Source organism: Vigna umbellata, chromosome 1 (assembly GCF_029865625.1).
Source record: "Vigna umbellata cultivar VRB3 chromosome 1, Vumbellata_1.0, whole genome shotgun sequence".
NCBI classification, from domain to species: Eukaryota; Viridiplantae; Streptophyta; class Magnoliopsida; order Fabales; family Fabaceae; genus Vigna; species Vigna umbellata.
The window spans coordinates 105,261,029-105,284,010 of record NC_142165.1 but is presented as its reverse complement, the minus strand read 5'-3'; the positions used below and the strand labels follow the sequence as shown (position 1 = coordinate 105,284,010).

Here is a 22,982-nt window from a genome sequence, read left to right as displayed (position 1 = left end):
ACAAAAGAATTAGTTTGCAAGTCAAACAAGTTTACATACGAACTTAAACAAATCTATAAACAATTATTTTACAAATTCTTAACATTTTATTGTAACATGATTATTTATGCTTATATATAGTCCAAAATTGATTATTCTTCATGATATTTGTTCAGAACAATTATATAACTTAAAGCCAAGATTAAAAGTCATTTGAACATACATTCTTTTTATATTTTTAAAGAATAAAATCACAATCTTAGAACGTCTTATATCAAGACAAAATGGTAATGGAGTTCGAAACTTTAAAATTAGCAATGTTTCAATATATTTCACATCAAAAGAACATTAAAATGAGTTAATTATACATAAAGATAATATTTTAAATATGATATTTTGTATTATATATAGTTTAAATAGTTCATAATAGTTTTAAAATTGTTTTTAAAATTTAGTTTAATTTTATAATAATTCAGGTTAATTCATACATTTTTTTCTTCATGAAAACTTGATGTATATTTTTTAAATTGCAATAAACCACTTGATATATTTGAGAAGAAATTCTAATGTATACGTTGTTTTGGGGAAACTTTGTTGTCTAGATGAAGAGAATCATGTGATAATTGACTTACTAGATTTTGCTTAAAACACGAACAAATATATCATATCTGGTTATGTTTATGATAGTTTTTTTATTCTTCTTAATATCATAATTAATTTTTTTTATTTTATATTCCTCCTCTAAATCATTCCATCACATTTGTTTTTTGAAAGGTAAACCTCTTCTCCTAACTCTCTTACTTTCTTCATAGTCTAGTTGTTTTTTATGCTTTCTTATTTTTTTTTACAATGAAATAATATTTTGATTGAACATACGTCATTTTCTCATTAAATTTAAAATACATGAGTGCAATGATAAATAAATAATGAAATTAATGAAAAAATAACATGTGTTCAAAATATTAGATGGTGTACCGACTTTATAGTTCATTAACCATCAAACACCATGAAACACAATCCAACATGGTTGGAGCTTGATGCAGACGAGCCTCCTTCTTATGAACCTTTCCAACATTCATATCAGCACATACACCCTAAGTTAAATACAAAAAAGAGCAATTTTATTAAAATTAGTGAAATTCAGTGTTAAGCTTTACGCTCAAGATGAACTGTTATTGGTGTAAAATTTGGTTAACTCAGTCTAGTCTTTACTACGTGTACTTTGCAAGTTGAAACCAGCTACTAGTTTGGAGATGCTATTTTTAACATTGATGGATGGAAAAAATCTAACGTTAAAATAATAATAAAAAGAATAGAAAAGAGATAATATTAGAGAGGTATGTTTGGTTTATTTATATTGTAGATAGAGTAGATAGGATGAGAGAAAGAGGTAGGGATGCATGGGAGGTGGAGGGAAAATACGTGCATGGATGAGTGGTTGACAGCCGCAAAAGGCAAAGGCCAGAAATGAAGGTGACAGGGTCAAGAGTGGGCGAAATTAATGGGAAAATTTTGAAGGAGAGAGCGAGGTAGCTATTGTTAGAATGGTGGTAATTGTGGGAGCTCCATCTCTCAAACACGCACGACAACCTAGCCAGGTAGTTTTCCATTCCCGTAGGTGGGTACCCAAATTCAACAAACAAAACAAAAAAAGGCAAATCCAAAACAATCAGAGAACCTCAATCTTTCCGAGCAGCGGCCCATTTCTCTCCCGGACGCATAAGATTTCCGGCACGGCGATGGCCGCTGTTCGCCTATTCTTCTTCCTCCTCCTCCTCTCCCTCCTCCCTCTCTCCCATCCTCTCTCGGATAACCAAGCTCTCCTCAACCTAAAAAAATCCTTCTCCGACCCCCAATCCCTCTCCTCCTGGGTCCCCGACCAGAACCCTTGCTCCTCCCGTTGGGTCGGCGTCATCTGCGTCAACAACGTCATCAACAGCCTCCATCTCACCGACCTCTCCCTCTCCGGCACCATAGACATCGAAGCCCTCTCCCAGATCCCCTCTCTCCGCTCCATCAGCTTCGTCAACAACAACTTCTCCGGCCCCATTCCTCCTTTCAACAAACTCGGAGTCCTCAAAGCCATCTACTTGACCAACAACAAGTTCTCCGGCCCCATCCCCTCCGACTTCTTCTCCCAGTTAGCCTCCTTGAAGAAAATATGGCTTTCCAACAACAAATTTTCTGGCCCCGTCCCCCAATCCTTAACCACCCTCCGCTTCCTCTCCGAGCTTCATCTCGAGAACAACGAGTTCTCCGGCCCCGTCCCCGAACTTAAACAGGACATCAAATCACTCGACTTCTCCAACAACAAGCTCCAAGGCCCGATCCCCATCTCCATGTCGCGCTTCGACGCCAAATCTTTCTCCGGCAACATTGAACTCTGCGGGATGCCGCTGGATAAACCGTGTGAGTCCGCAGCCAGTGAAGGCCCCGGTTGGGGATTGAAGGTGGTTATTATCATCTTCATTGCAGCTGTTCTCGCCGGCGTTTTCGTCATGGCGCGATCCAAGCGTCAACGCGACGATGACTTCAGCGTGATGAGCAGGGATAACGCGGAAGAGGTGGTGCAGGTGCACGTGCCAAGCACCAACCACAGCAGGGGAACCTCCGATGGGAGCAAGAAGGAGTCGACGACGTCGAAGAAAGGGGCGGGGCGGAGTATTGGTGACCTCGTGATGGTGAACGACGAGAGGGGCACGTTTGGGTTGCCTGATCTGATGAAGGCTGCGGCGGAGGTTCTCGGAAACGGTGGGCTGGGTTCGGCGTACAAAGCCGCCATGGCCAGTGGGTTGTCTGTGGTGGTAAAGCGGATGCGGGAGATGAATAAAGTGAGCAGAGACATCTTCGACGCCGAGATGAGACGTTTTGGAAGAATCAGAAACCCTAACATCATCACGCCTCTCGCTTACCATTACCGCAAGGAGGAGAAGCTGTTCGTCACAGAGTACATGCCCAAAGGAAGCTTGTTATACGTCTTGCACGGTACCACCTTCATTTCTAACTATTCATTTTCATTTTCAAAAACATATTGGAGTAATGAAAATTATATGCATGCAAGGTAATATATACAGTGATATGTATAATTAAAGGAGATTCGGTAAAATGTTTTTCAGGTGACAGAGGATCGAGTCATTCGGACCTGAACTGGCCAATCCGTTTGAAAATCGTGAAGGGAATAGCACGAGGGTTAGGGTTTCTGTATAAAGAATTTTCTAGCGAAGACCTGCCACATGGAAACCTGAAATCAAGCAATGTTCTGCTAACTGATAATTACGAAGCTCTCCTCGGAGATTTCGCCTTTCATCCTCTCATGAACCACAACTACGCCGTACAGACAATGTTTGCATACAAAACTCCAGATTACGTAACATACCAGCGTGTGACACAGAAAACCGACGTCTACTGCCTGGGAATCATCGTTCTTGAGGTGATCACCGGGAAATTCCCTTCTCAGTATCACAGCAATGGCAAGGGTGGCACTGACGTGGTGCAATGGGTGCTAACTGCAATCTCTGACAGAAGAGAGGCGGAATTGATCGATCCAGAGTTGAAGAGCAGTCACTCTAACTCCCTGAATCAAATGCTGCAACTTCTCCAAATAGGGGCTGCTTGCACGGAGAGCAACCCCGACCAACGACTTAACATGAAAGAAGCCATTAGGAGGATAGAGGAGGTTCAGGTTTAATGGTTGTTCTGTCAATATCTCTAGCTTAGTACAGAGTTGCCTTTTGTAGGTGAGATTGTGCAGGCCTAGGAAACATTGCTCTTCAGCTTCTTCACATATCCGACAACTAATGACTCTGTGCATGTGATCCAAACACACACACACACGCTGGGCGAAAGAGAATGAATGATGAGAGAGAGAGAGAGAAAAAAAGGCACGAGGGGGAGGAAAATCGGAGGCATATGCATGCATGGTGACATGTTTTTAATCAACTTTATCATGTCATGTATCTGAGTACAAATATTACGAAATAGGGCATAAATTGAAAGATGCTGAAGCTTGGAGTTTTGCCCATTTTTTTGTCCTTGTCAAGAAAGAGAAATGTCAAAGTCCAATGCCGTGCCTCTTTTCTGCTGATAGCAGCCCTTGTAAATTATATGCTATTCTTATAAAATGAAATCATTTTTTAGACAGCAGCATCCCCACTGTATTATCACAATTTTGGGATTTACCACTTCTTTTCTTTCTCCTATATCAAATCCAAGGGATTGCTTTTCATTTCTCCCTTCCGTCCCCTTTCCTTTCTTCTTGTACATCTTTTTTTTTTCTTTTAAAGTTAGTTAATACAAGTTCCTTCCCAAATCTAATGTCCTAAGTTTTATCCATATGTTTTTGTTTATATGTTTTTATTACCTCTTTTTGTGGTTACACACTTGTATATTACGCATGCAATTAATAAAGTGTCAATGGTTTTTTTCCTGAAAATTAAAAGGTTCTAATACATATTACAATATAAAGATTAGTCATGACTCTGTATCCATAATATAGTCATAACTTACATATTTTTTTTTTATTTAAAACGGCACGTGTTTGACCGAAGATGCATCTTCAATATCTGTGAGTGAAACCGTAACTATAATGAAAAATTATTTCAAACCCCATAAAGAATGTACACATAATGGAATGTATGTTTACGAGCAATGCTTCAACGTTTAAATCATCAAGTTAGTCACCTCTTATCGAAGTCTATCAAGAATAGGTTTTGATAGTCCTATCTTTTGGTTAATTATATGATCATATTAAGACTTGAGATATTGTAATTAAATAATACATTAAATATATAATAAAATACATTTAACCTAATTGTGATCTTTATTTTGGTATATTAATTGTTATGAAAAAGTGTAATAGTTCCAGAGTCATGCTATAATTATTTTGATATGTCATTACAACCAACTTGCAAGTCTAAGATGGATAAATTAAATATTTCTAAAATAAGAGTTATAAACAAATAACAACTTAATTTGAAATGCATCTCTTTAGACCTATTTTGAAATATGTTTATTCTTGAAATGTATTTAGAAATATGTTTTTTTTTTTACTTTTAGAAAGCTGGGTGACTTTTGAAAGTCAGTTAAAAAAATGTATTTCAAAATAATTTTTTTTTCTTAATTAGCTTTTGAAACTGATTAAAAGAGCTCATTTTTTCAAAAGACTTCCACTTACCTTTAATGAGAAGGACCACCACCAACGACAAATAAAACTACCACGAAGCACAATCATTAACCACCACCAACCACACAAATACACACCCGAAAATCATATAGAAATGTAAAGAGAATGAATGAATGTCACAAAGAGTGAGTGAGAGATGCAATAATATATGAAATCCATTAATATAATATATGAAATCCAGTTACTTTTCTAATATTTTTTTCTTTTAAAGTATAAGGGTATATTAGTCATTTTGGAGGTGTAAAAGGAAAGGATGGAGTTGCAATGAAGCATTATTTATCTCTCATCATTCTGTACTAAGATGGAATGAAATCCAATAATAATTCTTGAAGCTAAAGTTATAGACATGTTAAATAAAAACGAGCATAGTCTTTTATTCTCAATCTAGAATACCATAAATAAATTTAATTTTGTTTAAAAAACTATGTTCATATTTTCTTATAACTTTTTTTAACATATTGTTGAACAAGTTAAAACTTCTTTCATATTTATATAAATTCATTTTTTATTCTTGTAATTTTGTAATTATATATTTGATTTATATGAAAATTTTAATCATGTATATTTAATCCTTCAATTTACTAAAATTAAGTAATTTTATTTTATTCTTAATATATTATTCAAATATTAGTATATTCAACAGAATAATATATATATATATATATTAAATTTAATTATTGACTTTCGTTATAAGTAGTTTATGTGAATAAGTAATTGATATTATTATTATTATTTATATACGTACAAAATTTTAGACAAATAATTAGATGATAAATTATAAGAAAAATAATGTTGTTAAAAAAAATCTCGGTAATTAAAATTTTGTAAGATTAAAATTACATTTATAGAAAAGGTAAGTAAATTTCAAAACTATGATTTTATTATTCTTGGCAGATAGTTGGATACGTGGCACACATTTTCTCTGCTACGTGTCAATTCAAACTATTTTTGTCCTCTTTCAAACGAGAAAACCCATCTATCACTCCTTCATGCGTTTTCCAAACACACTAGTGGTGGCGAAATGTATCGAACGGCGGCGAAGCGGCTGTTGGGCGGTGCAAGGTACTACTACAATACCAACTATGGCCTCCGATGCCGGCCTCCTCAGAAATTGCTACTCTCTTCGCGCTTTTTCACATCAGAGCCTCAACCATTTCCTGATCCACACTCTATCAACCGTGGCATTCCCGTCGTCACAACCACCGAAACCCCTAACTCTTTAGATTCAGCTTCTTCCAGTTCGTCAACGGATGAAGATGCCGCAAACCCTAAAGCCAACTACGAGGACCAACAAGCTCGCGTGCTTCAGGCCTCGCTCCCTTACGTCGTTCGTTTATTTATCCTATTCCTCTTCTTTTCAATTCCGTCCTCGTTCTTCTATATTTTGATAATTCAGTTTTCCGAAACTCATATCCACGTGTTTGTTTCTTATCGTGTATATAAATTCCAAGGGTTTTTTCTGATTATAGCGACAAGCCAAAGTGATTTTGAAATTGTGGCTTTTCAGATAAAGTTGGGATGGACCGAAGCAGCTCTAATTGCTGGAGCTAGGGATGTTGGCCTTTCCCCTTCTATAGTCGGATCTTTGACCAGGAAGGAAGCTGCACTGGTCGAGGTGCATTTTCCTGTATTTTATTCTTATCACATCTCACTCATTTTCACTTTCCTTTTGTGTGTGGTATTTGTCATAGTTTTTCTCTTGTTAGTGATTGTTATTAGTATTTTCTGATTATTAGATTTGGAGTAGTGTAGTAGAGTGGTGATATCCTGTTTGATTGTTGTGACTATTTTGAGCAGTCGTTTCCTGTGATGATTGAAGTTAGAGGTGTTTGTTAAATCTTCGTTAGTCATTGATGCTTTTAGGTGTTTAAAAGATGACTACAGCTGCTCTTGCTGTTGTTATTCTATGTCAGGTAGAATGCAGGATGGTACTGTCTTCTGTTGCTTCATAATGTTTCATGTTATTACGATGGGATTTTTAATAATTCTTTCAGTACCCCAATCACATTTTGAGTTGATGTTATGCTGCTAACCATCTTCTCTAACGCAATAGGAGAAAAGTGTTCCTCGCCAAGAAGGCAAGAACAATTTAAAAGCAGAAAATTTAGGAGTTGAGTTTGCTGTCTCCTGTTGCCTAAGTGATTTAGAAAATAGTTGAAAAGCTCAAAATTCGTATTTTTCTCTGTTAATATTCAAGTGACTCTATTTTATTTTACTTGCTTTCTGAGGTATAACGTGTCCAAAAGCATAGTGAATGTTTCATAATCTGTTTAATAATAGTTGTATACACTGTGATTGTCGATAATGTAATAATGGAAGAAAATTGTTCTAGCTTTTCTGTTTTTTTTTTTTGTATGAAATAAGTGGCTCATAATAATTACTAAGTTTTATATCCCTTTTCCTCACTTACATTTTGTGCATGTGTCTGCACATATTCTCACTCGCATCCTATCATTTTAAGACTTGACCATTTTTGAGCCACTATTTCAAGAGTTGTAGATCGTGTTTATTAGTATTTTCTGGGTTGCTGTATTCAGTTATGAGTTCCTAATGGATGAATTCTCGCCAACTTTTTAATTATTTTTGGTTTGTTTTATTCAGATACTCCGGCTTGTTTATTATACTTGGTATAATTAAGTATAATAAGTTTAATGGGTTGCCACTATTAGTTTATAAGAAGTGACCATTTTTGTCTGCTGTTCTAAAACTTTTTTCAGTATTTCATGGATGACTGCTTACAAAGACTTGTCGATAAAATTGAGTCTGATGAGAGTTTAAAAAATTTGACACCAAGTGATTGCATCTCTAAGCTTATCAGATTTCGATTAGAAATGCAAGCTCCATATATATCAACATGGCCTCATGCTCTTAGCATTCAGGTAGCCTAGTCCTTTTTCCCTGGTTAGAGGCTTACAAATATGAAGTGTAGATCTGAAAGAGTTTCTGGGAAATATTTTCTTTACAGGCGCAACCTGCAAATGTTCCTACAAGTTTTAAGCAGAGAGCAGTTCTTGTGGATGAGATCTGGCATGCTGCGGGTGATAAGGCCTCTGACATTGATTGGTATGCCAAGCGCACTATCCTTGGAGGAATATACTCGACAACTGAGATTTATATGCTGACAGATAGCTCTCCTGGTTTGTTTTTCTTGACTTCCCTTTTAAAAAGACACAAGCATTCTTATAATTTGCCAATAGTGGTTTTCTATGATCATTCATTTGAGTCAACTTCTGGTTCTGTGATTGTAACAACCATTTGTTTTCTTGAATCAAGACTTCTGTTTTCTCGAATGAAGACTTCTGTTTTCTCGAATCAAGACTTTTGTTTTCTCGAATCAAGACTCCCCTGTTTGCTTCCATGACAATTTATGAGGATTAATTTGATAACTTAACTGTTAGAAAAAAAAAAAGAATTTTATCGCCGTTCCATTCATATTTTTTTTGGTGGCATCTGTACATTGAATAAATGGGGGTTGAGACCCTGCTTATAGCTTGATGTGGTAAAGCTGTGACGACTTTTCTCAATTTTGGGGTTCGTTTTCTGGTAGATTTCCGCGATACGTGGGCTTTCTTGGATGCTCGAGTGAAAGATGCCTTTAATATAAAGAAAACCATTCAAGAGGTAATCCTCATATTGTTACAGTGATTGGTCCATAAGTTTTTCAAATTTCAATTATTTCGAAATATTATGCTTGGTGAATTCCAGGATTCTCAGTCATCATAATTTTCAGGCACAGTCTTTGGCAGAAGCTGTCAGCGTCGGGCTGGGGAACTCCTTTCAAGGATTTTTCGGGAAAGGTTTCCAGAGATGAGTCATGGCGGGAAGATGTGCAGGTGGTAGGCACTTGTTCCTTGTTTCCTCAAACAATGTTTCTGAGGCATTGATTATATTTACACTAAACTTACCACTTAAAAAAAAGTTATATTTCATGTGCTTCAAATTTATATGCCGCCTTGGGCCCTTCACTCAAGGCTTGAGTTCCAGGGTCGTCACTGCTCACAAATTTTAGGCTTGTAAATAATCTCATCATTTCATAATTAAAGAATCTCCTTTCTCACCCAAAGAACTTTGCTTATTTCTGTGAGTGTTTTGGCTGATAAATAAAATTTCATGTTCAAGAATCATGAGTTCTGACTTAAATTTCGTCAGATTGTTTACCCGTTTCCTGAATAGAAGATTTCCATATTTGGGTTTAACGTAACTTTTTTTGTATATACACACGAGGAATATTTCAATTATATTGATATAACTTAATCTTATTATGATTATTTAAGTAAAATTTTATCAAGATTAATTAAATACTTTATATTTTTTAATATTTGAAAAATAATATATTGTACCAGTTTTAATTTATTTGCAAGATATATTAAATAGTTTTAAATTAGTTTAATTTATTAATAATTAAAAAAATATAATCTTTCTATTAAGTTACGTAAAATCTTATTATTAATATTTGATTGATCATATGAGGAAGATTTAAAAACTCAACTGGTAATCTTTCTATATTTTTCATTCATTATTTTATGCTTTAGTTATATGTAATGTTAATTTTTAGAATATGCTTTATTTAAGTGAAACCTGGATTGAATTAGATTATTTTTTTTATCTTATCGCGTTTTACTTATGATAAAATAGATTTTGGCCAAATTAACTGATTTATAAAATAATAATTATATTTAAAAATTAAAATATTGTAATAATAATAAAGTATTATATTAATTTTCTTAATTATTATAGCTTATATATTAAATTATTATATATAAAATTAAAGTTAGTTTCATTAATATGACTTAAATTTTAAATATTTTATTTTATTTTTATTTAAAAACATTTTTTACCATTTTAAAATGAAACAAAATGATCGTTCACAGCTAAATTGAATTTGAAAGTTTACAACTCATTTTAAATACGTATCAGATTAATTCTAAAAATAATAACTCCATTAGAATTAGAATATAAACCTGACCACCTTTTTTACCATATCTAGTTGTTGGTATCATTATTTCTTGGATGCCTTCTTAGTGTAGCAAATCAATGAGTATGAATATCACTCATAAAATCAAATTTAAAAAATAAAAATAAAACTCCTATTTTATTCAGTAACAATCAATCAATATATTTATAAGTTTAACTTTTGTTCATTTCTTATATAAACTTTATTCGGCAAAACTAGATTGTATATCAAGTAAAGGTTTATAAGACAAACTATTAAATTATAAGTATTCAATAGAGTTAGTTCTTGAAATAATTTATGAATGCAAAATAATATAAAAAAAAATATTTGTATAACTTCTATGCAAAAAAAAAATATTTTAAAATTATTATAGTTTTTTATTTTCCTATTAACTTATATTAGTATAAACTTGTTTAAACATTAAATATTTTATTAAAATTTAAGATAATAAAGTAAAAATAGAAAGAAAAAATATACATCAAACAATTTCAGTCGTATAAGTTATTATAAGTTATAACTAAATATCTATTGAAAGAGGCAGAAACATTTAGTGTCTGAGAATATCTTAAATAAAATTATCTTCAGAAGAAAAAAATTATTATACAGGCTATAATTATGCCACAACTAATCTTCCTGTAATCACTGTCTGAATTTATGAAAGATTAATAACGTGTAATTTAGAATTGGTCAACATCAGGTGATCGTATAGGACTTAGTAATTTGTTTTAAAAAAAGGAAGATTCAGATGAGACATAAGCTTGCATATCCAATCCAATAAATTTATAGGCTAGTTGAATATGTAAAAAACTACTTTATTTTAAGTTTAATAGTAATTTCGGTTCTTATATTTTACAAAGTATATAATTTTAGTTTCTAAGTTTTTACTTTATTTATAATGTTGGTTCTTGAATTTCTTTAAAAGCATTTCTTTTTTATTATCATAACTTATTTTACTTTTAGTTAACTGCCTATAATCTTTTTATTACTTTTAACATGATACTGTGAGATTGGAGAACACGACTGATACTAAAGACTTGAACCAATGTAACTCATTCTGATTCAATGTATTTTTAAAATTGAAAGTTAAATAAAGTTAAGATAACCAAAACTTAAGGAATAAAAATTGCGTAGAAAGAAATCCAGAGACTAATAATTAAAAATTAAGCACTAAAATTTAAAATAAAATAATGACCAAAATTGCATATTCAGTCAATATAGAAGGTAAAGTTACAATTAAATCTTTATTTTACATGTAAAACATTGTGTTAATTAGGTCACTTATTATGAAACCTTACTGATAATTCTTCTTCTAAAGATTTTGTGATGCATTTATGATTGTGAATAAGTGGATATTACAAAAGTTAAGAGAGTCTCAATTTGTCTAAGTCATATACTCTTAAAGGATTTATATATCAAAACACTTCTTACACTTCTAAAACTAATAAAGAAAAAGATAGGTATAGGATATATAAAGTTTTAAGTTTCATTTAGATTTTGAATGCACAGTTTAATTCAAATCTTACCATTTGTTTCTCCTAATGTATCCATCCATGACTTAAAATCTATATCGATATCAAATTTATTTTAACGAGATTGAAGATCCAAATTGGCATGAATATGCTTCGGTCTTAGTAATTATGTAATTATTGTAAAGAAGCATCTGGAAAAAAAACATATGCCTAAGTTTAACAGCTATAAGAAAAAGGACACTTAGACCAGGACAAATACTGTTCTGGAGCTATAAATGTCTGGATTTAGGAACAAACTTTGTTGGAGGAGGTTAATATCTCAAATAGCATAGAAGTTCAACATGGAATGTACGAAAAAGGTTGGAGGACGAATCGGGAAAATATCTATAACCTTGCTAGAAAAAGAATGACAAAAGAGGCATAAACCAATTTCTTGCTCGATGAGATAAACGCACCAACAACTCATATTTTCCTAGAGTTTGAAAACATAAAGGAACTTCCACTAGTATAATCTCTCATTTGAAAGAGAATGGAAATAGTTGCACAATCTGGAAACAAGAGGGATTGAAAAACCAGAATAGTTGATGATCAGAACACTAAATTCTCTTGCATGCATATACTACTACAGCCTAAAATCAAAAGGAAATTGAGAAAAACTGTAAGCAGAAGAAAGATTCAGAAAGGACGAACATAAGTTACCATTTCCAAATTATTCCCATGAAAGTGAGAATATATACATTCATATATATATATATTCATAATTATTGGATTCTGAAAAGCAGTATAAAATACATATTACCAGAGACGGTATGAAAGAAAGTGAGAATGGCGCGGTGAGGGAGTCACTCGGGGAACGTGAGAGTGGTGATGAGAGGCTCGAAATGGGGGAAGCGAGCGAGGAGGTAAGAAGGTTTAGCGAGCTCGAAGTCCTGGTACTGAAACGCAGGTGCACAGGTGCATCCTACAAGAGAGTAGTTCCTCTCACCGTCTCTGGGAGGTGCAGCAGCAGTTTTGAAGACACCATCGGTGGAGAAGGAGTAATCGTTGGTGGGAAAGGAGCCAAACCAGACGTTGGGAGGGACCGTGTACTGCGGCATCTGATTCTCACCGAGATCCGATCCAAGGCAAGTGAACTTCACACTCCCATCTTTCTCATCCAATTCCACAATCTGGAGAAGGGTTAAAAGAATTTAATTAAAGTGAAAAATTGAATTGATATTAGGTTAAAGAGAGAGAGAAGCATGCGTACGGTGAGAGGGTCGCCGATGTAATGATGCCATGTTTCGGCGCAGGGTATGCGATGGAGGCGAGAAAAGGTTCCGGAGGGAAGGAGGAAGTAGATGGAGGTGGAGACAGGGCGATCGACTTTGTATTCCGGCGGGAGCTGAGAGGTGGAAAGATGAACGGAATGGTCTCGAAATGTTTCGATGTAGAAGCCACCTTCTGGGTGAGGCTGCAGATTCAGCTTCTTCGTTATCTCTGATGCCGTCAAACTCATTCTCCTTTCTCTGCCGATCCGATCAATGCCCTTCTCAATTCTCTCTATATTTCAAACACCTTATCTGCACAAAATTCAACATCAGAATTCAATTTTCAAACTTTGCGATCGCGTGCGTGGTTGGTGAGGAATGGGTTATCGCTCAATCTGTCTTCCAAAAGGTTTACTTCATTCTCACATTATTTTAGTTCTGTTGTTAGAAAATTCTAATTACTTGGACTAAATTGATTGAAAGTTTCCAAAAGAAAATTATTTTAATTTTACTTAATTAAGAGATAAAAACATATTTAATTCAATTTCTAAATATAACCACATTCTTGTAAAAGTGACTTTCGAATCATTAATTCAAGAACAAGCTTTCTGGAACAACAATGGCAGTGTCGGCGGCGACAACAATGGCAATGGTGGTATGGTGTAATGGTGAATAGTATTTGAGTATTTTCCTTTTATTGTGAAAATTTTTTATGGTGCTTTTCATCACCCAACTATAATTTACACTCTAAAACTTAAAATTCAAAACCCAAAATTTTAAAAGACCCGCAAGACCCAGAAAACGATTTCATGCATAAGAAAATTTAGAAGATGCGGGAATGGAAGAAAGGAGAAGAAAGAAGCTTACCATAAGCAAAAGAATGAGGTAGGTTTCACGCTTCCAATGAAAAAGAGTTTGGTTTGTTTGAAAGAAAGAGAAAAGAAGATTTTTAGTTGCACCCCTCTATACTAAGCACACGCCCTCACTGTCGTTATTTTTGTTTTATTGTTTTGTTTTGAGTCAATAATTAAATGTTTTGTTTACATGAATGAATTTGGGGAAGAGTCATTGAATAAATTTCAGAGAATTTGAAAAAAAATTTTGTTATTGTTTATTTGAGTGGATTTGGGATAAGTGAGAGTAAATTTGAAAATAAAATTTGTAAAAATTGATGTAAGATTTGATTGATGTGACAAATTAAAAAACTTTACTTCTAAATCTACTTTCACTTACCTCCAAATCCACTCAAATAAACAACAAAAAGTTCACCTTCAAATTTTCTCAAATCCAATCCATTTAATCACTTTCCCCCAAATTCATTCAAGTAAACAAAGTGTAGAGGTCGAATTCCTATTCAATAACGAATCGATTCAAGTGAACAAAGTGTAAAGACCGAATTTCTATTATGTGTCTCCGTCACATAAACAAATAAACCCCATAAACCATATAATTAAAGTTTAAACATAAATTATATTTAATTATAACTTTTTAATAAATTCACACACACTTATATACAATACAATAAATAAAAGAAACCAAGTACATAAAGCTTTAGTTTATGAAAATATGATTTTTAATTTCGTTTTCTTTGGCAAAAATATATTATAACAATATTTATCGATAAAAAACCATATAAAAATAGAATATTTGACATTTTGTACAATAATCTCATTCAGCTTTGCCGACGTGTTTCCTTGCTTTTCTCACATGGTATTTGAAAAACAAAGAAATTATCTTCAGCATTGGTTGACTTTGAAAACTCATGAGAAGTTGAACTCAGCTACTTCCCTGACAAAAACCAATTGCATTGGTTGAGTTGAGAAGGAGGAGGGTTGATTTCTCTATCAGTCATTATGGCGAATCACGGTGATTTCACGTATGATGTTTTTATGAGTTTCAAGGGCGAAAACGGGACTCGCTACTCATTCACCGATCATCTCTACCGAGCTTTGCTCCGTCACGGAATCAACGCCTTCAGAGACGAACAGAGTCTCCGAAGCGGGGACGAAATCCGTCCTTCTCTGTTTCAGGCAATCGAAGCTTCCAGAATCTCTTTGGTCGTGCTCTGTCAAAACTATGCATCTTCCTCTTGGTGCCTTGACGAACTGGCCAAGATCCTTCACTGTTACGAAAACAAAGGAAAGCATGTCGTTGCAATTTTTTATTTGGTGGAACCTTCCGATGTACGGTACCAGAAAAACAGTTACGCAACTGCCATGAGTAAACATGAAAACAGATATGGAAAAGACTCGAAGAAGGTTAAAGCATGGCGATCAGCTTTGTCCAGAGTTTGCGACCTAACCGGAATACACTACAGGAACCATATGTAAGTTCAGATCCTATACTGATCACGAACATACTAGCTCTTAGGCTTGAAAATTACTTGTTATAATTTTTCTGGATGTATTAAACAGTTTAAGTTTCTATTCGAACTTATAGAGATTAAAATGGAAAATTATGAGTAATAAAATGAATTTAAAAGCGTAATCACAGGACTAAAACAGGTAGATTTTATGCGTAAGTGCTGAAAGGTATTGATGATGTGTAGATGAAGCGACTAAATTGTTGGAAAAATCGTCACCCAAATAATAATATTCTTTAATTTATTGGAATTATTTTCCATTAAACCTTGACAACCTTTAAATAGATGCAAATAGAGTCTTGAACCAAATACAAATAATGAAAACTAATCATAGAATATCAACTAATTTAAAATAAAATCTACTTAATCTATTTCTATCTTATATCAATAAAATAAAATAATACTTTCCTAAATAAAAGGAAAATCAAAACTACCTAAACCAAAACTAATAAAATAAGATTTAAACAAAATTATTAATAAAACCCTAAAATTTAAGTTTATCCCAACAAACTTCCCCATAAACTTAAATTCTTTCTTCCTTCAGTCAGCTTTCAATGTGCATCATCCCACTCTGGGTTTGCATCTTTTCTCCAAGATTTTCAGCTCTAGTTCATACAACCGATTCTTTTTTGCTTTTACTTGGGTTGTTAGACGACCATGCTTATCCTTAGTACATGGTCCTTCATAAAAACTGAATTACCTTTTTCAATTATCTGACCCATGCTTAAAATATTGTTCTTAACATAATAAACATCCCTAATCTCTCCAACTCGTTCATTCTTCTACATATGTCGGATTGTTCCACTCCCTTTCACGGCCACCTTGGAGTCATCTCCGAAAGACATAAATTTGGCCTCCACCTTGGTGAGTGAGTTTATAAAAAAAAATTTCGTTTCCACACATATGATTGCTTGCCCTAGTATCTAGATACCATATCGAGTTAGTAGAAATCTCATCAGCCTTCATCTCTTCTTCATCTTTTTCTTCCCTAATTTTATGTGGTTCATGAACGCAATATGCTTTCTCTTCCTTTTCTAGAGTCACCTTCTTCAGCTCCTCAAGTTCAAACCTCTCTTCATCTAGAAGCCTCATTATCCGCTGAATCTCTTTATTTTTTGTTTGAGTTCTTTCTCTAGGCTTTTCTTCTCTACAATTGTTGCATCCTTTACCAATATCACTTCATCCATTATTGGGATTGGGCCCTCCATGTCCACTACATCCGAGCTCTTTACCAGCAATAGTTCTTCTGCATCTTCAGTAACGAAATTAGTCTCCCCCTTTATCTCGGTCTTGCAATACTCTGCAATATGGCCAGCCTTGCCACAATTATAGCACTTGTTTGATCTACACTCATTTGCACAGTGGTCGTACTTGCCACACTTAAAACACTCCACTCTTGACCGATCTCCTCGGCCTCTCCCTTGTCCTCGGTCATGCCAATTCTGCTGACCGGTTTGCTCTTCATCATTCTCAAAATTACCTCTGCCACGCCCACCTCGTCCTCAGCTTCCTCGCCCTCTACCTCCAGGACCTCGGCTCTGAGTAATCCGAGTTTTATTCGAGTCAAACTGTACCTATAGTGTTTGGTCGTGGGGTTCAACCTGATCATCCCAACTCCTTTCCCTTTGTTCGTGGGCTTCTAATGACCCAACAAGTTCATCCATTGTGAGAACCGACAAGTCCTTCGATTCTTCGATGGCGTAGACGATACTTTCGAAATCTTTTGTAAGAGATCTCAAAAATTTTCCCACAACTCGGCTAGATAGCATTTGTTCTCCATTCCTACCGAGTTGGTTGGCCATCTTCTCCACCCGAGTTATGTACTCGATTATATACTCTTTGGGCTCCATCTTCAACTGTTCAAACTCTCCTCTAAGAGATTGTATTCGGACTTGTCTAACGCGGTTGTCACATTTATACGGACCTCCAATATCTCCCAGGCTTCTTTTTTTGATTTGGCATTCGCTATTTTTTCGAATCCCGACTCATCTACTGCATTGTAGATAAAATACAATGATGACCCGTCTCTTGCACGAGTTTTCTTCAACGCTGTCATCTGTGCTACTGTCTGATGTTCATCCTCATCAGGTTCAACATACCCGTCTTGGGATCTCAATAACGCCTTCATCTGTAGGCCCCAATTATCATAATTGGTTTTTCTCGTCAATTGTGGCACACTCATACCATTGACAACCTTTGTCATCTCTCTTAAAAAAAATCAAGCACTCATTTTTTCTCTCGCAGTGTTTGACTCTCTCCTCTCTCTTTCTCTCTCGGTACTCAAAGCATAAAGCTCTGATACCACTGTTGGAAAAAACGTGACCCAAATAATAATACTCTTCAATTCACTGGAGTTACTTTTCATTGAACCTTGACAACCTTTACATAGGTGCAAATAGGGCCTTGAGCCAAATACAAATAAAAACTAACAATAGAATATCAACTAACTTAAAATAAAATCTACTTAATCTATCTCTGTCTTATATCAATAAAATAAAATAATACTCTCCTAAATAAAAGGAAAATCAAAACTACCTATATCTATTTTATCTCTATCAAAATCAAACCAAATATTACTAAACCCAAAACTAATAAAATAAGATTTAAACAAAATTATTAATAAAACCCTAAAATTTAAGTTTATCCATAAGTAATTCAACTTGACTATAATTATCATCATTATTAGTTTAATAGGGACATGACTTGTTTTTGTTCAACTCTTGTAGCTTTTAAGATACTTATTACATAAGTCAACAAATTTACCATGGATAATTGTTTTTTATTACATGAGAATGTTAAAAAGTATATATATTATTTATTCTAGTATTAACGGAGTAATCTGGTAAGTAGAACATTTTCATTTGTTAGTTCTAAGTTAGTTTCTGTTCTGTGTTTCCAATTGCAGTCTAAGATTTTAATTAGTTATTACAACTTTCTTTTGCCGTTTATTATAAAATGAATAGGCATAAGTATTGTGTGTCTATGCAGGTATGAAACTGAGGTTATTGAGAAGATTGTGAAAGACACCTCAGCTAAACTGCCTCCCATGCCTTTACAAATCAAGCACCTAGTTGGACTTGATTCTCGTTTCGAACGGGTGAAATCTCTAATAGATGTTGAATCAAATGATGAAGTTTGTATACTGGGGATCTATGGGGTTGGCGGAATTGGCAAAACCACATTTGCTGTGGATCTGTATAACAAGATCAGGCATCATTTTGAAGCTGCAAGTTTTCTGGCTAATGTCAGAGAAAAAACAAATAAAAGCATTAAGGGCCTGGAAGATCTCCAAAGGACACTTTTGTCTGAGATGGGTGAAGAGACAGAAACCATTATTGGCAGTACATTTAAAGGAAGTTCTGAAATAAAGTGCAGGCTTGGACATAAAAGAGTTCTTCTGATTGTGGATGATGTTGATTCTGTAAAACAATTGGAAGCATTAGCTGGAGGATATGATTGGTTTGGTCCTGGTAGCAGGATCATTATAACAACAAGAGATAAAGATGTTCTACATAAGCATGATGTTGAAATTAAAGGATATAAAATGGAGGAGCTAAATTATCAGGAATCCCTTGAGCTCTTTTGTTGGTATGCCTTTAATAGGAGCAGAGCTGCAGAAAACTTTGCTAACATCTCTACTAGTGCAGTAAGATATGCAAAGGGTATTCCGTTGGCATTAAGAGTAATAGGCTCCAATTTGAAGGGTAGAGGTCCTGAAGAATGCGAGACTGAATTACAGAAATATAGAAAGGTTCCAGATTCAGAGATTCAAGGTGTACTGGAAATAAGCTACACAAGCCTATCCAACTTGGACCAGAAAATTTTCCTGGACATTGCATGTTTCTTCAAAGGGGAAAGGTGGGATTATGTCAAAAGGATACTAGATGCTTGTGATTTCAACCCGGATATAAAAGTATTTGTTAGTAAATGTCTCATAACTGTTGATGAAAACGGTTGCTTGGAAATGCATGATCTAATACAAGATATGGGTAGAGAGATTGTTCGGAAGGAATCCCCATCAAACCCTGGTTACCGCAGCAGATTATGGTGTCATAAAGATGTTCATGAAGTACTTAAAGAAAACTCAGTGAGAATCTTGACCATCTTATATTTTTAGTTACCTTTACATGTTTGTGTACTTTGGCAAATGTATTTTGTGTGTGTTTTTATCAGCTGCAAATGTATTTTATGTTAATTCTTTTCATTTACACGCATTTCCACAGGGAAGTGATACAGTTGAAGGAATAATGCTTTATCCCCCAAAACAAGAAAAAATAGATTATTGGACTATGACAGCCTTCAAGAAGATGAAGAACCTCAGAATTTTGATTGTTCGCAATGCAATATTTTCGTCTGGTCCTAGTTATCTGCCAAATAGTTTACGGCTAATCGATTGGAAGGGGTACCCATCAAAGTCTTTTCCGCCAGATTTTTATCCCCACAGAATTGTTGACTTCAAGTTACCTCATAGTTCTCTGATATTTAAAAAGCCATTTCAGGTACACACATTTGCTTTCTCCTTATATCCCCCCGAAGCATGTGGCAAAACTGTCATGATTTAAAGCCTAATGTAAGGACTATGCTCTAATCACTTTAGTTATACTTTGTTTCGCAGAGATTTGAGGATCTGACATTCATCAATCTTTCCCATTGTCAATTCATAACTCAAATTCCTGACCTGTCTGGAGCTAAAAGCTTGAAGGTATTTACACTTGATAAATGCTATAGACTGACAAGGTTCGATAAATCCATTGGGTTTATGCCTAACCTTGTGTACTTAAGTGCTTCAGAGTGCACTCTGCTCACAAGTTTTGTGCCAACGATGTATTTGCCCTCTCTCGAAGTGCTTTCATTTAACTTTTGCAGAAGACTTGAACACTTCCCTCATGTAATGCAAAAAATGGATAAGCCATTAAAGATATACATGATGAGTACTGCCATTAAAAAGATTCCGGAATCCATTGGTAACCTTACTGGACTTGAGCATATAGACATGTCAGTTTGCAAAGAGCTTAAAAATCTGCCAAGTAGCTTCTTTTTGCTCCCAAAACTTGTCACTTTAAAAGTTGATGAATGCTCTCAACTTGGAGAATCATTTCAAAGGTTCCAAAAGAGCCGCCATTCCGTGGTAAATGGCAGTTCAAATTTAGTGACACTTCATTTTTGTGAGACTAATCCATCATATGAAGATCTTTGTGCCATTCTTGAAACTTTTCCAAAATTAGAAGACTTAAATGTATCACACAACGGATTTGTAGCCCTACCAAACATCATCGGAGGATCTTCTCACTTGAAAAGTTTGGATGTTAGTTTCTGCAGGAATCTTAAGGAAATTCCAGAACTTCCCTTAAGTATTCAGAAAGTAGATGCAAGATACTGTCAGTCCTTGACTTCAGAGGCATCAAGCATGCTATGGTCTAAGGTTTAATTACATTCACCGTACCATTATTCTTATGACGCAAGACACTGTAATTCCATAAAAATGGTATGTTGATGCAAACACACTAATGTCTTTCGTTGTGACAGGTCTCAGAAGAGATTCAAAGAATACAAGTTGTAATGCCGATGCTGAAAAGAGAAATACCTGAATGGTTTGACTGCATAGGCACTAAAGAGATTCCACATTTCTGGGCTCGCAGAAAGTTTCCTGTTGTTGCTTTAGCATTAGTTTTCCAGGAATCGAAAAAGAAACTGTCTGATTTTGAACATGCTTTCCAGTCAGCTGTAGAATCGTTCACTGGATTTGTGAACTGGCACACTGTAAGCCTCCACTTGTTTATTGACGGACAAGAAATATGTGGTAGAGATTACCACTGTTTCAACGTTGGAGAAGATCATGTGTTATTTTGTGATCTGCGAGTCTTGTTCAGGGATGAAGAGTGGCAGGGCCTTGACGCAAGTCTTGGAGATGATTGGAAGGCCATTCAGGTTCAATACGAATCAGACCTGATTCTGAGTCATTGGGGAGTTAATGTGTACGAGCAAGAAACAAACACGGATGATATCCAATTCAGGTTTCCCACTCCCAGCTCCAGGAGGAACTTAATTCCATCATCACTTTTGGTTCCAAAAGGTTGTCCAAAGCAGAAAATGAAACATATGCTGGAAAGTTTTGATCCACGAGACATGTTTAACAAGAATCTGTCTCTAATAGAGTCAGAAGAAGGTCCAAGCAGGGCTGGAAAAGTACTTTTGAGAACCTGGAGGAATGCTAAGGCTGAGATTACCGAGGAAGCTTCAATTTCAGTCTACGGGGCAAGTTTAAAGCAAGAACACGAAGAATCTGTTGACGATGTGGTACAGGTTTTAGAGATGATAAAGGAGAATGTACCCAAACATTTTTCTGATTCAAATCCTGAAGAAATGCAATCGTTTGGTGGATTTGTAGAAAGATTATTGAGGGCACGGGTAGAAGTAATGAAGGAAAACGGGTTGGACATGGGTATGCCTATTCTTCTAGAGTACACTGACGGAGGAGGATCTAAATATCGACGCTTTTGGGGAGTGTTGCAATTAAAAGTGGGAGATCCATTTTACAAAGCAGTGTTGAGGAAGTATATCCAACTTTCATTGGAATTTTCGGCAAGCAACAAAGCCGCCTCCAGCTCAGGTTCGTGGTTTGAAAACTTGAGGATAACCATTGTTTTATTGAAATGCTTGGATCCAGCCATGGATGAAGCTTTGGGCTTTGGCTACGAGGAATCCTTGGAGGAAGGATACTACGATCCTGAATTGGAAGAATTAATGATGAGGATTGAGCAAGATGGTATGGGGTTTAATAAATCTTACGGCAAAATGAAGGCATCTATTGTTCGAACCGATGAATCGGTTTCTCCAGAGTATTTATTTGAGACATTAATCTTCAGAAGACTAATAGCTTTGGGGAAATTGTCAATGTTTGGATCTGCAACTAAGTTCAAGATAACACCGTATGGGAATATAAGGGTTGAGGACGATGCTTTCCGCATTCCGAAGACGTGCTTCTGGAGTTTGATCTTGGTTCTTCATCTACTTTTCTTCATAATCATATGGTTATTTTGTTTGGTAGGATATGTGGGGCTTTTGATTTGTAGAATACCAGTAATAGGAAAGATATTAGTGTGTGGTTGGTGGCTTGTCATGCAAATTCTTGTATCTTGTAAATACTTGTATCATAGAATGGGTAAGATTATGAAAATAAAGAAGAAGGACTTGTAAAAAAGTAGTAGCAAAGCAATGCTGGGAGTTAAAAGTTACTTTGGTAAAATGTTTGTCCACAATTATCTACAATGGTTGAATTGGGAGAGGACTTTTGCTGAATCACAACCAGGTTTGATCTTCATCCTCTTCACCCATGCAAGAGTTAATGTTGATTTTTATTGTTCTTTGCTTGCATGCAACCCCTTTTACCTTAATGAAATTGTACAATTTCGAGAGAGGAAGAGTACAAGCAAGCAAAGATTGGTTCTGACTATTATGTATTTTGTTCAATTGGTGGACAAAAGCAGATATTTCCATTTATTACAGCTAGTTATTAGGTATGTAAAACGACAAACTATAATATTTAATGTGTTTGGATTGGCGTGAAAAATTTAGGAGGAAAGAAATCACGTATGACATTTTTTTTTTAGGTTTTGTCGATGAAAAAGTGAAAAGAAAAGGGGAATTTGAGTTTTATAAATACAATTTTTTTTAAATCGTTCTATCTTTCTTGCCGCCTCAAGGTATACATACTGAGAGCTGAGAAAAATTGAAAACGTAAGATTAATATAGGATTATTATTATATATATATATATATTTTCAACC

The 22,982-nt window shown here is 34.9% G+C and overlaps 4 protein-coding genes across 4 annotated transcripts; 3 read left to right on the top strand and 1 right to left on the bottom strand.

Moving 5' to 3' along the window:
* The first annotated feature begins 1,468 nt into the window (after positions 1 to 1,468).
* LOC124828555 (pollen receptor-like kinase 3) lies at positions 1,469 to 3,983 on the top strand. The gene is made up of 2 exons (XM_047301887.2): positions 1,469 to 2,964; positions 3,096 to 3,983. Exons 1-2 carry the CDS (start codon positions 1,524 to 1,526, stop codon positions 3,665 to 3,667), a joined length of 2,013 nt encoding a protein of 670 aa, XP_047157843.1. The 5' UTR covers positions 1,469 to 1,523; the 3' UTR covers positions 3,668 to 3,983.
* A 2,152-nt stretch (positions 3,984 to 6,135) lies between these two features.
* LOC124827428 (ubiquinone biosynthesis COQ9-like protein) lies at positions 6,136 to 9,285 on the top strand. Its single transcript, XM_088105356.1, has 6 exons — positions 6,136 to 6,488; positions 6,669 to 6,776; positions 7,879 to 8,040; positions 8,127 to 8,298; positions 8,709 to 8,782; positions 8,892 to 9,285. The coding sequence occupies exons 1-6, from the start codon at positions 6,183 to 6,185 to the stop codon at positions 8,970 to 8,972; spliced, it is 903 nt and encodes a 300-aa protein (XP_087961482.1). The 5' UTR covers positions 6,136 to 6,182; the 3' UTR covers positions 8,973 to 9,285.
* Positions 9,286 to 12,256: 2,971 nt separating this feature from the next.
* On the bottom strand, positions 12,257 to 13,808 carry LOC124827471 (RmlC-like jelly roll fold protein). The gene is made up of 3 exons (XM_047300539.2): positions 13,702 to 13,808; positions 12,834 to 13,146; positions 12,257 to 12,753 (listed from the first exon to the last, which is right to left on the bottom strand). Exons 2-3 carry the CDS (start codon positions 13,080 to 13,082, stop codon positions 12,427 to 12,429), a joined length of 576 nt encoding a protein of 191 aa, XP_047156495.1. The 5' UTR covers positions 13,083 to 13,146; positions 13,702 to 13,808; the 3' UTR covers positions 12,257 to 12,426.
* Positions 13,809 to 13,967: 159 nt separating this feature from the next.
* Positions 13,968 to 22,782, top strand: LOC124827439 (TMV resistance protein N-like). The gene is made up of 5 exons (XM_088105355.1): positions 13,968 to 15,160; positions 18,185 to 19,283; positions 19,420 to 19,695; positions 19,812 to 20,618; positions 20,723 to 22,782. Exons 1-5 carry the CDS (start codon positions 14,688 to 14,690, stop codon positions 22,391 to 22,393), a joined length of 4,326 nt encoding a protein of 1,441 aa, XP_087961481.1. The 5' UTR covers positions 13,968 to 14,687; the 3' UTR covers positions 22,394 to 22,782.
* Positions 22,783 to 22,982: the final 200 nt, after the last annotated feature.